General features: G+C 38.1%; 1 protein-coding gene across 6 annotated transcripts in view; it reads left to right on the top strand.

The window, feature by feature from the left end:
- Positions 1-9,064: 9,064 nt before the first annotated feature.
- RPS6KC1 (ribosomal protein S6 kinase C1) overlaps positions 9,065-16,077 on the top strand; it is a 215,744-nt gene continuing 208,731 nt past the window's right edge. For 3 of the 6 annotated variants that reach the window (XR_003794328.1, XR_003794329.1, XR_003794330.1), the window contains exon 1: positions 9,065-9,317. Coding sequence is in view for 3 of the 6 variants with exons in the window: in XM_029227679.1 (XP_029083512.1) it covers positions 9,213-9,317 (105 nt within the window). In the remaining 3 variants the exon portion in view is untranslated. The remainder of the gene's footprint in view (positions 9,318-16,077) is intronic. The other 3 variants (XM_029227684.1, XM_029227683.1, XM_029227679.1) reach the window with 2 other exon arrangements.

Here is a 16,077-nt window from a genome sequence, read left to right on the forward strand (position 1 = left end):
CTCCAACTCCGTTTTTCTTTCTGAAGATTTTTTTGGTTATTCAGGGTCTTTTGTGTTTCCATACAAATTGTAATTTTTTTTGTTCTAGTTCTGTGAAAAATGCCATTGGTAATTTGATAGGGATTGCACTGAATCTGTAGATTGCTTTGGGTAGTATACTCATTTTCACAATGTTGACTCTTCCAATACAAGAACATGGTATATCTCTCCATCTCTTTGTATCATCTTTAATTTCTTTCATCAGTGTCTTATAGTTTTCTGCATACAGGTCTCTTGTCTCCTTAGGTAGGTTTATTCCTAGGTATTTTATTCTTTTTGTTGCAGTGGTAAATGGGAGTGTTTCCATTATTTCTCTTTCTGATTTTTTGTTATTGGTGTATAGGAATGCCAGAGATTTCTGTGCATTAATTTTGTATCCTGCAACCTTACCAAATTCATTGATTAGTTCTAGTAGTTTTCTGGTGGCATCTTTAGGATTTTCTATGTATAGTATCCTGTCATCTGCAAACAGTGACAGTTTGACTTCTTCTTTTCCAATTTGTATTCCTTTTATTTCTTTTTCTTCTCTGATTACCATGGCTAGGACTTCCAAAACTATGTTGAATAAGAGTGGCAAGAGTGGACATCCTTGTGTTGTTCCTGATCTTAGTGGAAATGCTTTCAGTTTTTCACCATTGAGAATGATGTTTGCTGTGGGTTTGTCATATATGGCCCTTATTATGTTGAGGTAGGTTCCCTTTATGCCCACTTTCTGGAGAGTTTTTATCATAAATGGGTGTTGAATTTTGTGAAAAGCTTTTTCTACATCTATTGAGATGATCATATGGTTTTTATTCCTTAATTTGTTAATGTGGTATCTCACATTGATTGATTTGCATGTATTGAGGAATCCTTGCATCCCTGGTATAAATCCCACTTGATCATGGTGTATGAGCCTTTTAATGTGTTGTTGGATTCTGTTTGCTAGTATTTTGTTCAGGGTTTTTGCGTCTATGTTCATCAGTGATATTGGTCTGTAATTTTCTTTTTTTGTGATATCCATTTCTGGTTTTGGTATCAGGGTGATGGTGGCTTTGTAGAATGAATTTGGGAGTGTTTCTCCCTCTGCAAGTTTTTGGAGGAGTTTGAGAAGGATAAGTGTTAGCTCTTCTCTAAATGTTTGATAGAATTCTCCTGTGAAGCCATCTGGTCCTGGGCTTTTGTTTGTTGGAAGATTTTTAATCACAGTTTCAACTTCAGTGCTTATGATTGGTCTGTTTATATTTTCTATTTCTTCCTGGTTCATGCTTGGAAAATTGTACCTTTCCAAGAATTTGTCCATTTCTTCGTGGTTGTCCATTTTATTAGCATATAGTTTTTCATAGTAGTGTCTTATTATCCTTTGTATTTCTGCAGTATAAGTTGTGATTTCTCCTGTTTCATTTCTAATTTTATTGTTTTGCATCCTCTCCCTTTTTTTCCTTGATGAGTCTGGCTAAGGGTTTATCAATTTTGTTTATCTTCTCAAAGAACCAGCTTTTAGTTTTATTGATCTTTGCTACTGTTTTCTTTGTTTCTATTTCATTTATTTCTGCTCTGATCTTTATGAGTTCTTTCCTTCTACTGACTTTGGGTTTTCTTTGTTCTTCTTTCCCTAGTTGTTTTTTAAAAATTAATTTATTTAATTTATTTATTTTTGGCTGCATTGGGTCTTCGTTGCTGCATGGGGGCTTTCTCTAGTTTCGGTGAGCGGAGTCTACTCTTCCTTGTGGTGCGCCAGCTTCTCATTGCAGTGGCTTCTCTTGTTGCGGAGCACGGGCTCTAGGCATGCAAGCTTCAGTAGTTGTGGCATGTGGGCTCTAGAGTGCAGTCTCAGTAGTTGTGGCACATGGGCTTAGTTGCTCCGTGGCATGTGGGATCTTCCCGGACCAGGGCTTGAACCCATGTCCCCTGCATTGGCAGGTGGATCTTAACCACTGCGCCACCAGGGAAGCCCTCTCTAGTTGTTTTAAGTGTAGGGTTAGATTGTTTATTTGAGATTTTTCTTGTTTCTTGAGGTGAGATTGAATTGCTATAAACCTCCCTCTTAAAACTCCTTTTGCTGCATACCATAGGTTTTGGGTCGTCGTGTTCTCATAGTCATTTGTTTCTATGTATTTTTTAATCTCTTCTTTGATTTCTTCAGTGATCTCTTGGTTATTTAGTAGCGCACTGTTTAGCCTGCATGTATTTGTGTTTTTTACAGTTTTTTTTCCTGTAATTGATTTCCAATCTCATAGCGTTCTGGTCAGAAAAGATGCTTGATATGATTTCAATTTTCTTAAATTTTCCGAGGCTTGATTTGTGACCCAAGATGTGATCTATCCTGGAGGATGTTCCATGTGCACTTGAGAAGAAAGTGTATTCTGCCACTTTTGGGCGGAATGTTCTATAAATATCAATTAAATCTATCTGGTCTATTGTGTCACTTAAAGCTTGTGTTCCCTTATTTATTTTCTGTTTGGATGATCTGTCCACTGGTGTAAGTGGGGTGTTAAAGTCCCCTACTATTGTTGTGTTATTGTCGATTTCTCCTTTCATGGCTGTAAGCATTTGCCTTATGTATTGAGGTGCTCCTATGGGTACATTTTTTATTACATTCTGGTCAGATGCTCAGATCAGTATAAGTGGATGATTTTGGCAAGAAGATAAATAATTATAACTTAATATATTTAATTGGATTGGCAGGAAAAAATCTTTAGAGCCCAGGAGTTAAAGCACTCAGAAGCTCTTATCTTCTAGCTTAACTCTGAAGCTCTTATCTTCCAGCCACTGCAACAAATACCCGGGTACAAATACGATACAAAGGAAGAACAGCCCCTGCCTTTAAGGAGCATGAGGGAACTCCTGCAGTGATGTCTGTGGTGGTGGTTACACAATTATAGACATTTGCCAAAACTAAACAAACTATACACTTAAAATTGGTGAATTTTGCTGTATATAAATTATGTCTCAATATAAACAACATAAAGTCATAAGGCAACAGTGTCTTTTAAAAATAAAAGCGTACCTTTTTCTTTCTATATTCATGGAAAGAATACAGGCAAGAATTACCGTTAATTTAATATTGTTGAGAAGTCTATATTACATTATGAGAATTTTGTAAATTTAGCATGATGACACAACCAAAAACACTGCTAATGGTTCTTTCATATCTGTGTCTCCTTTAACTAAAGACTCAATGGAATTCTACAAGAGAATTTTCCAATCCTGAACAGAAGTTCTTATTCTAGATGAAAATTCATAAGCAACACAGAGTTTAACTAGGAAATCCATTAGCAAGCTTGTAACTGGCCATAAGGTTATCTAAGCCTGACAGATTCCAGAGAATCGAGGGTCAAAAAAAAGTATAAAGGAGATTTAAGAACATGAAACAGCTCTTATGCTACACAAAATTTAGCAATGCTACTCCGCATGATTCTAATTCTACTCCTAATAACGAACACTGCAAGGATCAAGAATATAGAGATTGTTCCTTAAAGCTAGAAGTCAGTCAGTAATAGGAAATGTAAAGAAGACTGCCGTTAAGGAGTTCACGGTGTAGTGGGATAAAAACATGTCAGCCCTAAATTAACCCACACAACATATCGCTACCCTGCAAAAGGCTGTGTAGTACAGATGAAGAATAGAGATGTTTTAGCAAAGAAGAAGGAGCACCTACTACTCCTTGAAAGGGAAGATCATTACTGTGAAATAGGGCTTCAGAAAATCATTAGTCCTTGAGTGAGCTAATTCCTGAAGGCTGGTTGGGAGTGGTGGGGATCTCAAGAGAAACAAATGGTTTGCAGATCTGGAGGTGTGAAATTGCAAAGGATTTGGTTGAAACCCAGAGAAATGAAACTGACAGGTGAGCAGGGACCAGACATGATGGATCCTAAAAATCTATGACAGAGAAATTATGACAGTAAGACCCACTGAAGAACTTTACAGAGGAGTGACATAATGCCATAGCTTTTTTTTTTTTTTTTGCAATACGCGGGCCTCTCACCGCTGTGGCCTCTCCCGTTGCGGAGCACAGGCTCCGGACGCGCAGGCTCAGCGGCCATGGCTCACAGGCCCAGGCGCTCCGCGGCATGTGGGATCTTCCCGGACCGGAGCACGAACCCGTATTTCTGAACTCTCAAATCCATGCCATTTGTCTATATGTTTACCCTTATGCCATGACCACACTCTTTTGATTACTGTAGCTTTGTAGTAAAATTTGAAATCAGGAAGTGAATCCTTTTTTTTTTTTTTTTTCAAGATTGTTTTGGCCATTCAGCGTCCCTTGCATTTCCAAATGAATTTTAGGAAGAGTTTGACCATTTCCGAAAAAAGAAAACAAAAAACAAAAACCAAGCAGTCAGAATCTTATTGGGGATTACACTGAATCTGTAGATAAATTTGTGGAGTATTGCCATCTTAACAATATTCTAATCCATGAACATGGGATGACTTTCTACTTATTTAGGTATGCTTTAATTTCTCTCTACAAGGTTTTTAGAGTTTTCAGTGTACAAGTCTTACATTTCCTTGTTTAAGTTTATTCTCAAATATTTTATTGTTTTTGATGGTACTGTAAATGGAATTATTTTCTTAATTTTATTTTCAGATTGTTTATTGCTAGTGTATAGAAATAAAATTGATTTTTCTGTGCTGATCTTATTTCCTGCAATTACAGTTTTACTGCACTTGTGTGTGTTTAGAGTTTTCTGTATATGAGATCATGTCACCTGCAAAAAAAAAGTTTTACTCCTGCCTTTCTACTCTGGATGCTTTATATTTCTTGTCTCATTGTCTTGGCTAGAACTTCCAGTACAATGTTGAATAGATGTGGAAAGAGTGTACCTCTTTGTCTTGTTGCTGATCTTAGGGAGAAAACTTTCAGTTTTTCACCACTGAGTATGATGTTAGCTGTGATTTTTTCATCAGTACCATTTATCAGGTTGAGGAAATTCTATTTTATTCCTTCTTTGTTTTGTGTTTATCACGAAAGGATGTTGGATTTTGTCAAATGCTTTTTCTGTATATATCTGTTGAGATAATCATGTGTTTTCCCCCTTTATTTCATTAATATGGTGTATTACATTCATTTATTTTCATATGTTGAACCAACTTTGCATTTTGGGGATAAATCCCACTTACCATGTTATTTAATCCTTTTAATATACTGTGGGATTTGGTTTGCTAATATTTAGTTGAAGATGTTTCCATATATTCATAAGAGATTTTGGACTGCAGTTTTCTTATTTTGATATGTCTTTGTCTGGCTTTGATATTCAGTTAATACTGGCTTCATAAAATGAGTCATTGTTTTCTCATCTTTTTTTTTGGAAGAATTTGAGAAAGATTGTTGTTAATTTTTCTTTAAATATTTGGTAGAATTCACCAGTGAAACCATCTGATCCTGGGCTTTTTATTTGTTCAAGCTTTAAAATTACTGATTCAATATTTTTATTCATTATGTGTCTATTCACATTTTCTGTTGCTTCTTGAGCCAGTTTTGGTTGGACATTTTTTGTTTTGTTTTTTAGCTCTTTGAACATATTTAAAATAGTTTATTTACATTTGGGCTTCCTCATGGACTTGGTTTTTATTGATTTCTTTTTTCACTGTGTAGGGGCCATACTTTCTTATTTTTTAGGATGCCTCATAATTTTTTGTTGAAAACTGGACATTTTGAGTATCATAATGTGACAACTCTGAAAACCAGATTCTCTTCCCTCCTCAGAGTTCATTGTTACTGCTTGTAGTAGTTGTTGTTTAGTACATTTTCTGAACTGTTTTGTAAAGTCTATTAGTTGTTGTGTGTGGCCACTGAAGTCTCTGTTCTGTTAGCTTAGTGGTCAGCTAATGACTGGACAGAGATTTTCTTATATGCCTGGAGATAAAAAAAAAAACTGATTTGGGACTTTCCTGGTGGTCCAGTGGTTAAGACTCCATGCTTCCACTGTGAGGGGCACAGATTTGATCTCTGGTCAGGGAACTAAGATCCCAAGCATGGCCAAAAAAAAATTTTTTTAATTAAAAATATCATTTATTGTCCACCTGTTTTATCAGTTACTGAGAGAGGAGTGTTAATGTCTTAACTACTATCATGGATTTGTTCTTTTCTTCTTTTAGTTCTACTGGTTTTTGCTTTATACATTTTTAAGTTCTTTGATTAGGCACATGCACATTTAAAATCGTCGTGCCTTCTTGATGAATTTGTCGACTGAAAGAAAAATGCACAACATAAAACTTGTGAGTTAAGTTTTATTCAGGACCTTACTGAGGACTATTGACTGGAAGAGAACCTCTAGGATACCTGTGAGGAACTGCTCCAAAGAGGTAACAGAGGAGCCAGGATATACATGAGTTTCTTTTGCTGGGAAAAACATGATGTCACACATCAAAAGTTTACTGCTAATCACAAAGAATAAACATCTCAAGTGAATGATTTTAGTGTTTTTCTATGTATGGGAAGATGTAAGAATCTGGGATCATTTGAAACTTTCCTTAGATATGCATCTTAACTATCTAAGGGCCTGTATATCCAAAGCACTGTTGAATGTTTCCAGTTTTTCTCTATCCTGAGTTCCCCTCAGGGTGCACTGTCAGTAGGCAACTGCAGTGAATGGCTTGATTCTTGTAGAACTGGAATGGCAGGCAACTTTTTTTTTTTCCTTTACAAATTGAACGCTTTATCATTAAGTTTTGTTCTTCCTTATACCTGGTAATGTGTCTTCTTCTAAAGTCTTCTGTGTAGTGCTTTCATGATATATCTTTTTTCATTCTTTTAGTTTTAACCAATGACAGTTGCTGAATTAAACAAATTTGGAGAAAGTGGGAGAGGAAGTTGCTAAGGGTGATTTCTAGATTCCTGGCTAATGTAACTAAATGGAGAATAAAGTCAGTCATTGAGATAGGAACAGGCTTTTGAGGGAAAAAAGCTCAGATTTTAATCTTTTTTTTTAGTGGTATTTGGATATATAGGTAAAGATGTGCAGAATATGTGTCAAATCCTAGAAAAGAGATACTCCTTGAGATATAGATTTGTAAGTCAATGGGAATAAAGAACAAAGGATCAAAGGCAAAATTCTGAGGAAAAAGAACATTAAAGTTTCCCAGAAGGAGGAGAAATCAACAAAGGAGATTGAAAAGGAGTGAATGACTCAGAGTGTAAAAGGAAAAAGCAAGAGAATGCTGACTCCTATACTAAAGACATAGAAGAGTTTTGAAAAGGTGGAAATGATCAGAAATGTTCAAAGTCTGGAAATACTGGGTAAGATAAGGTCATTAGAAACTTTTTTCAAAGCAGTTTCACAGTAGCAGTGTAGTAGTGAAGTGAATATGGGAATGAATGTATGATATTCATGAATGTATGAATGTGTGATGAATATTCAACTATTGATGCAGATTACTTTGAAAACAACTTAAAACAACTTTGACAAAGAGGGGAAGGAGAAAGAAAGAAGCAGGGGAAAAGACAACATGAATGATGTCCTTTATTCTCTTCTCTGCCTGGCTAATTCCTATCTCTCTTTCAAGATTCAGCCATAGTTTCCCCTGTATCAGAAAAACCTTAGCTAATCTTCCAATATTGATTAGATGTGCTCTGTAGCACTCCATATATACATCTGTTATACTATTTATAACAATATAGTTTAATTGTTCTCTGTTTTTTCTTACTAGATGGTTCTTAAGAGCAGGGACTTTGTAACTCCAATGCCTAATTAGCATGATGTCTGGCATATAGTAGGTGGTGAATTCAGGTTTAATGAATGAATGATAGATAGATTTAGGCATACATGGGATGAGAAGAAGGAGCCAGTGATAAGGAATAGATTAAAGGTACAGAGAGCAGAGTTGGGATGTCATCGATGGAACAATGTCTTTAGGTCTGCCAATGAGGATGGATATCAGGGCACAGGAAGAGTGATTAGTCCTGAAAAACGAGGTAGGGATATGTCTGTATAGAAGTGTGTCAAGATGGAGGGGTTGGTACTAAGAACTTTTTTCCTTCTGTAAAGCAGGAGGGGCCAAAGGGTAGGGAGGCAAGACGTAGAGGAATAGAGAGTTGAGGAGAATGGCAAATGCTTGGAATGAATGTTATGGGGGAAAGAGAAAATCTTGATCAAAGTAAGGTAGAATAATTGCCAAGCAGTGGATAGCAAGGAATTGAGATAGGAAACTCTATCTTCCTAGTAGCTTTCTGAGGTCAGGTGATTCCCACCCACTCCCCAACCCGACCTCCCCAGCCAGACACAGATTCCAGCTTTTAGAACATGAAGGGATGACGTTTAAAACTGATATAGGGCTGTGTCAACTAAAAAATACGCACAATGTGAGAATAATGAGTTTCAGTTTTATTCAGGGACCGCTTTGAGTACTATAGCTCAGGAGACAGCCTCTCAGATAGCTCTGAGAAACTGCTCCAAAGAGGTAAGGGAGGAGCCAGGTTATATATGATTTTTTTTTTTTGCTGGGAAAAACATGAAGTCAAGCATCAAAAGATTACTGCTAACCACACAGAACAGCTATCTCAAGTTAATGATTTTAGTGCTTTTCTATGTATGGAAAGGTGCAAGAACCTGTGAAAATTTCCCTTGGATATGCATCTTAACTATCTAAGGGTTAGTATACCCAAAGCAGGGAATACGTCCTAATTTTCCCCAGCTTGAATTCCCCGCAGGGCCTACTGTCAGTGGGCTACTGCAGTGGGTCGCAACTTAATCCTTGTAAAACTCTAACAGGCAGGCTCTATTTTTTTTTTTTTTTTTAACATTTGGGAGCTTGCTGTGGTGGTATAAAGACATATGCGCAAGTGGACGGGATTTGTCTTTGAAAGAAGTAAGAGTTATGTCAGGGAGAGAGTTCAGGTGTTGTGGGTATTTAAACCGATGGGTCGTCAGTAGGGAAGGAAAGATGCTAGGCTCGGGTATCCCTCCATCCCGTTACAGGCAGTTCTACTGCCTGATTCCAGCCCATTTGCCTGGGTCAGGCCCTAATTAGGGTCCGTATCTCAGGTGGAACCACTTCTTCCCCAGAATTGGCGCCCCGGCCTGACCCGGAAGCTTTCCCGCCAACCCGGAAGCAGAGCCCTGCGGCGGAGGCGCCGCAGCCGAGCTACCGCCCCCTCGCCGCCTGGCCACTACTTAGAAAATCCGGGCCGCGGTGGTGTCGGGTTGCACTGATGGTCCCCGGCAAGCGGCGGCGGCAGAGGCGGCGGGAGGATGACCTCTCCCCGAGAGCGGGGTGCCGACCTGGCCCGTTTCTACACTGTCACCGAGCCCCAGCGACACCCGAGGGGCTACACGGTGTATAAGGTCACCGCCCGGGTGAGTGCAGTTGTCTGGGTGGGGTAAGAGTCTGAATTGGGACGAGAGACGGGTGTGGACCCTGGTGTGGGGATGCCTGACATCGGGTCAGAGCCGAGGGTGGGACTGGCTGCGCCTAGTGCCGGGACCAGCGTCCGAGGTGAGGACTTAAGGAAGGATGGGGTGGGGGCAGAGCGTGGGATGTCCCGGACAACCCTGGAAACGGTCGCGGTAGTGTCCCCATTCCAGGGTGGGGCAAACGTTGGTCATTTTAAATTGATGATTCAGCCCCATCCCACTTGGACTTGCTCTTCTGAGGCTGAAATTTGCAGAAGTGGTTTTGCTTGCCTCCGAGGGATAATGCAGGTTAAAAAAAATGTTAAATTTATGTACAATTTGATTTACGTAAAAAAAGACATTTCTTCCCTTGACCTTTTATACAGCTTCAGGGTTGCACTGAGGAAGATAAACTCTTGGGAAGTATGTAAGTGGTAGGGCCACCATCGTAAGACCTCTGTATCTATGTCTTTCTGCCTCTGAGTTTTTCATGGTTTTCAGTCGGAGCCGTGAGAAATTCTGCTGACGGTGTCTTGTGTGAGTTGTCTTGAGGGCACATTTAAAAGTTGTGAGGCTCCTTTACATCAACTAATTGATCCAGTTTTTAGTACCCACTTTGTTCATGTTTCATTGCTCTTGCCTTGAGTTTTAGAGTTTGCGTCTCCCTTCTTGGAAAATAATAGTAATAACGTTAAACATGAGTATTAAATATAAAATAAGAATATTAAAATTAAATATCTATATACATGTATGTAGTAGGAATGTATGTGTATATTAGGCATGCTGTACACATCACCCAATTTAATACTAATTTTAATAATGAGGAAACTAAGGTTCAAGAGAGTGTTGTGGCTTGCCCAGCTTCACGTTGCAAGGTGGTAGCACAAATGGGGTTTGAGATCAGCTCTGTTTGACTCCAAGTTGTATAAAATGTTAAGAATTAACTTTATCATTATCATTAATTGTTAAAACGGGTTCGTGCCCCGGTCCGGGAGGATCCCGCGTGCCGCGGAGCGGCTGGGCCTGTGAGCCGTGGCCGCTGGGCCTGTGCGTCCGGAGCCTGTGCTCCGCGGCGGGAGAGGCCGCGGCAGTGGGAGGCCCGCGTACCACAAAAAAAAAAGAAAAAAAAAAAAAGAGAGAGAGAGAGGTATAGATATCAGTAATGGTACAATATACATTTGGGGGATGTAGTAATCTTGGGTGATAGCTTAGGAAGTGGGCTTTCAGAAGAACCTTAAAGGTTAAATAGATTTAGATAAGCAGAGTTTGGGGCATGGGAATGACACATGCCTTATGGAAATGGTGCACAATTCAGACAAGTGTGAGAGGATGAGATGAGCAAATTTGTGTAAATATAAAAAGACCAGGCCTGGTTATTGCAGAGGGCTGTACCAAGAATAGAGAGAAATTTGTTACTCCCTGTTTGCAAGTAAGGTTGCTATATAGGTGGAGTGTTAGTTTCAGGTTAAGAAAAAATGTTAAGATTAAGGGGGCTCTTCTTATACCACTCTTGAAACCTTTCTAGTCTTTGGGACCTTCAAAAATCTAGACTTGGTTTCCTGACATAGTTTGTGGAATTAGAACAATCTTCAACATACGTAATGTTCCCCTCACAGCACCCTGTTTATCTCTTATTGTAACACTTATCACAGTTATATTGTATTAATCTTTTTACATGTCTATGTCTCTTAGTAGATTTAGAGCAGGTCTCTATCATTGATATTTGTTTCCTTTTATATCTCCTAAGGCAGTGGGGCACAGAATGCCTAAAAAAATATTGTTGAACGTTTTCCTCTCTATTTCTTCTCTAAACACACCCAATAAATGTTTAGTTTCAGGCACTATGTGCTCCTAGGGATACAAGGCTGAATAAAGTGTGGACCTTCCTTTCAAGGATACTCCTAGTAGAAAAGGGTTTACTGGACTTAAAGAAGTATAGTACAGGGTAGAAAGTGTTAAATGCCATAAGAGACTACAGAAAAGGGCTATGGGATTTTAGAAGACAGAGAGATTGCTTCTGGCCCAAGGGATCAGGGAACATGTACCAATTAAGATAGGTGGTGAGAGATGGGAAGGATCTAGATGGGTGGGATAAATGGAGGTGGGCATCGTAGGTAGAAGGGTAGGTAGAAGGAATAGAGCCCATTAAGGCCTGAAGGTGTGAATGTGTGTGGAACTTGAATAGGAAACACTGAGCATGATTATTACTTGTATTCTTAATTTACAAAAGGAAAGGTTAACCTAATTGAGATCTTAAATATCTTAAGCTGTGAACTAACTTATATGACAGCATAAATTAGAAGATAAAGTAGCACATTGCCTGTTCTAACCAAATCCATATAATATGCATGCTATGTATTGCTTTGGTTGTTTAACTGGAAATTGCTTACACTGCCTTTTTTCTCCTTGTAAATATTTACGTCATTTATTACTTATTGTACAGATTTTGTTTTCTAATTTTAAGGATTGAGGGTTAATACTGATATATACTTAAAAGACAACCACAGTATTATAAAATAAGTAAAATATTTGTTATTTTTTGAGACTTAAGGAGAAAAACAGCTTAACTCAGGAGAATTAATCAGGTAAGTAGTGCTCCCCTGAGAGAACTTCATAAGATAAAAATGTCTTCTTTATGCTTCCTATTACTGACTGACTTCTAGCTTTAAGGAACAATCTCTGTATTCTTGATCCTTGCAGGGTTCTTTATGTAGGAGTAGAATTAGAATCATGTGGAGTAGCATTGCTAAATTTTGAGTAGCATAAGAGCTGTTTCATGTTCTTAAATCTCCTTTATACTTTTTTTTTTCCCCTCAATTCTCTGGAACCTGTCAGGCTTAGATAACCTTATGGCCAGTTACAAGCTTGCTAATGGATTTCCTAGTTAAACTCTGTGTTGCTTATGAATTTTCAACTAGAATAAGTACTTCTGTTCAGGATTGGAAAATTCTCTTGTAGAATTCCATTGATTCTTTAGTTAAAGGAGACACAGATATGAAAGAACCATTAGCAGTGTTTTTGGTTGTATCATCATGCTAAGTTTACAAAATTCTCATAATGTAATATAGACTTCTCAACAATATTAAGTGAATGGTAATTCTTGCCTGTATTCTTTCCATGAATATAGAAAGAAAAAGGTATGTTTTTATTTTTAAAAGATGGTTTGCCTTATGACTTTATGTTGTTTATATTGAGACGTAATTTATATACGGTAAAATTCACCAATTTTAAGTGTATAGTTTGTTTAGTTTTGACAAATGTCTATAATTGTGTAACCACCACAGACATCACTGCAGGAGTTCCCTCATGCTCCTTTGCAGTCAGTCCGCTCTCCCCACCCCCTGTCCCTAGGCAACCACTAGTCAGTTTTCTGTCGTTGTAGATTAGGCTGTATTTTCTAGAATGTTATATAAAAGGAATCATATACAGTGCTTTTTTGGGGGGGAGGGATCCAACTTCTTTAACCAGTATGATTACTTGAGATTCATCTATGTTGTGTATTTTTTAAAAATAAATTTATTTTTTATTTATTTACTTTTGGCTGCGTTGGGTCTTTGTTGTTGTGGGCTTTCTCTAGTTGCGGCAAGCCGGGGCTACTCTTTGTTGCGGTGCGCAGGCTTCTCATTGCCGTGGCTTCTCTTGCTGCGGAGCACGGGCTCTAGGTGCGCAGGCTTCAGTAGTTGTGGCTTGTGGGCTCTAGAGCACAGGCTCAGTAGTGGCGCACGGGCTTAGTTGCTCCGTGGCATGTGGGATCTTCCCGGACCAGGGCTCGAACCTGTGTCCCCTGCTTTGGCAGGCGGATTCTTAATCACTCCGGCATCAGGGAAGTCCCGTATGTTGTGTATTTTTATTCTCTTTTATTGCTGACCAGTATTCCCTTGTATGGTTATACTACAGTTAATCCATCCACCTGTTGATGGACATTTGGGTTGTTTCCAGTTTTTGGCTGTTAATACAGCTATTATGAACATGTATATACAAGTCTCTGTACAAATGTGGGCTTTTATTTCTCTTAACAGCACACAGCCTTGTTTACTATACCTTTATACTAAGTTGAAATCTGGTAGTCTTAGTCCTCTTTCTTTTTCTTTCTCAAAATTGTTTTGGCTATCCTAGATTGTTTGCATTTTCATAAAAAGTTTGGAGACAGCTTGTCAAGTTCTACAAACATGCCTACCCAGATTTTGATTGGGATTACATTGAGAATGTAGATCAATTTCAGAAGAATTGATATCTTTAAACAGTATTGAATCTTCTGATCCATGAGCGCACATCTTCCATGTATTTAGCTCTTTAATTTGAACCATATTTTCTAGTTTTCAGTGTGCAGGTCTTGCACATACTTAAAGTAATTTGGGTTTGTTTTCAAACTGTGAGAATTACATGTCTTTATTTTACATAGCTAATGTTTACTGAGTATTAATAGCAGACACTTCTGTGGTGCTTTCTATGAGTCAAGCTCTATTCTAAGCACTTTATATAAATTAGCACATTTTTCATAGCAGCCTGATGAGCAGCTGCAATTATTATTCTCACTTTATTGTGAGAAAATTGAAGCACAGACAGGTTAAGTAACTTGCCTAGGGTCACACAACTAGCAAATTATGGAGTCTAGCTTTGAACCCTGGTAGACTGGGTTTTTAATCCCAGTGCTGTGCTGAATACCTAAACATATTTCGTTAGAGGCTGTGGCTGTACTGTAGCTTGGCAAAAGTGATAGATGCAAGTATACTACAGTGATTAGGATGATGTGAACAAAGGGGAGCAAGGAATGAATAGAAGTACTCAGCTTGACTCGAATCTGAAAGCTGCCATTTCCAAAGCTTCATATTCAGGCACTATTTGTATTGCTTAGAGGGAACCTGCTTTCAATTCCTGAGCACATTCTTGTATGGCCTGCTTGTGCTTGGGAAGATAATTGTAGGTTTCTAAGTATGCTGGTACCCTGCATTCTTCCGTACCTCTCTGTTAGATGCTGTTTCCTCTGTCTGGAATGCTCTTTCCTTTTGTCTTGGCAGTCCCTGTTCATCTGAAGTGTTAGCTCCTGCCTTGTGTTCTACAGGAAGCCTTTTTGAATTTTATTTCCTTTATTTGTAATTTCTATTTGGGCCTCCCCATCACCACCACCTCCCCCACACATATAAATCTGCCCTTATAATATGATCATCACCATTAATTATACAGTTGTACAAAACCAGAATCAGGAATTTAAACGTTTCCTTTTTTTTTTCCACAACTCACACACACACACTGTATTTTATTTTTACAAGAGATAAATAAACTGACACCAAGCATTGTAAATGGATGACCACAACAAAAGCAACAATGATTGCAATTACCAAACACGAGACACACTCATACTATGTCATAACATTGACATTCAGTCCAGTAATCCTCCACTGTAACAGTTCCTTTACTTTGCAGTGAAAACTGATTTGTATATTTTTTGCCTCTGAGTCCTTGTGGGTTTTTTTTTTTTATTCAAACAAAAAGTCACAAAAATTATAATCATCCTCATCAGTTCACTCAGTCCCATGTAATTAATTTTTTTTTCCTCTTGATCTTTTGTTAGCACTTTTATTAATTCATTAGTTTTCCATTAGAGTTCTGAAAATGCTTATTCATTCAGTTCAGCAGTATAGTCAGTTACCAGAAACCTGTACTTGTCAGAGTCTTTTCCATGAATTCCTTGAAGATGAAACCCTTTTATAGGAAAATTTTGGCGAAAGCATCAGAGTACATCCAGAACAGTCTGTAAATGACAAAAGACTTAAAAATGACCATGGTTAAAGATTTGATGAAAGTTCATAATAATGCAATTGACAAGGAAATTTAGTTATTTCTGAGATATACATTTTAAAGTAATAACTAGAATTATGACTTATAACATTATACCAGAACATATAAGATTTTTAGAAATTTCATGTAATGTCTGAAACATTTATATTAACATATTTCCATACAAATAACCCAAAGAAAGTTTAGTATTAGTTGTTTTTTTGTTTGTTTTTTTATATCGCATGTTCTTATTAGTCATCAATTTTATACACATCAGTATATACATGTCAATCCCAATCGCCCAATTCAGTACACCACCATCCCACCCCACCGTGGTTTTACCCCCTTGGTGTCCATACGTTTGCTCTCTACATCTGTGTCTCAACTTCTGCCCTGCAAACTGGTTCATCTTTACCATTTTTCTAGGTTCCACATACCTGCATTAATATACGATATTTGTTTTTCTCTTTCTGACTTACTTCACTCTGTATGACAGTCTCTAGATGCATCCATGTCTCAACAAATGACTCAATTTTGTTCATTTTTATGGCTGAGTAGTATTCCATTGTATATATGTACCACAACTTCTTTATCCATTCATCTGTCAATGGGCATTTAGGTTGCTTCCATGACCTGGCTATTGTAAATAGTGCTGCAATGAACATTGGGGTGCATGTGTCTTTTTGAATTCTGCTTTTCTCTGGGTATATGCCCAGTAGTGGGATTGCTGGGTCGTATGGTAGTTCTATTTTTAGTTTTTTAAGGAACCTCCATACTGTTCTTCATAGTGGCTGTATCAATTTACATTCCCACCAACAGTGCAAGAGGGTTCCCTTTTCTCCACACCCTCTCCAGCATTTGTTGTTTGTAGATTTTCTGATAATGCCCATTCTAACTGGTGTGAGGTGATACCTCATTGTAGTTTTGATCTGCATTTCTCTAATAA

Source organism: Monodon monoceros, unplaced genomic scaffold (genome assembly GCF_005190385.1).
Source record: "Monodon monoceros isolate NGI ecotype Baffin Bay Population unplaced genomic scaffold, NGI_Narwhal_1 Super_Scaffold_18, whole genome shotgun sequence".
NCBI classification, from domain to species: Eukaryota; Metazoa; Chordata; class Mammalia; order Artiodactyla; family Monodontidae; genus Monodon; species Monodon monoceros.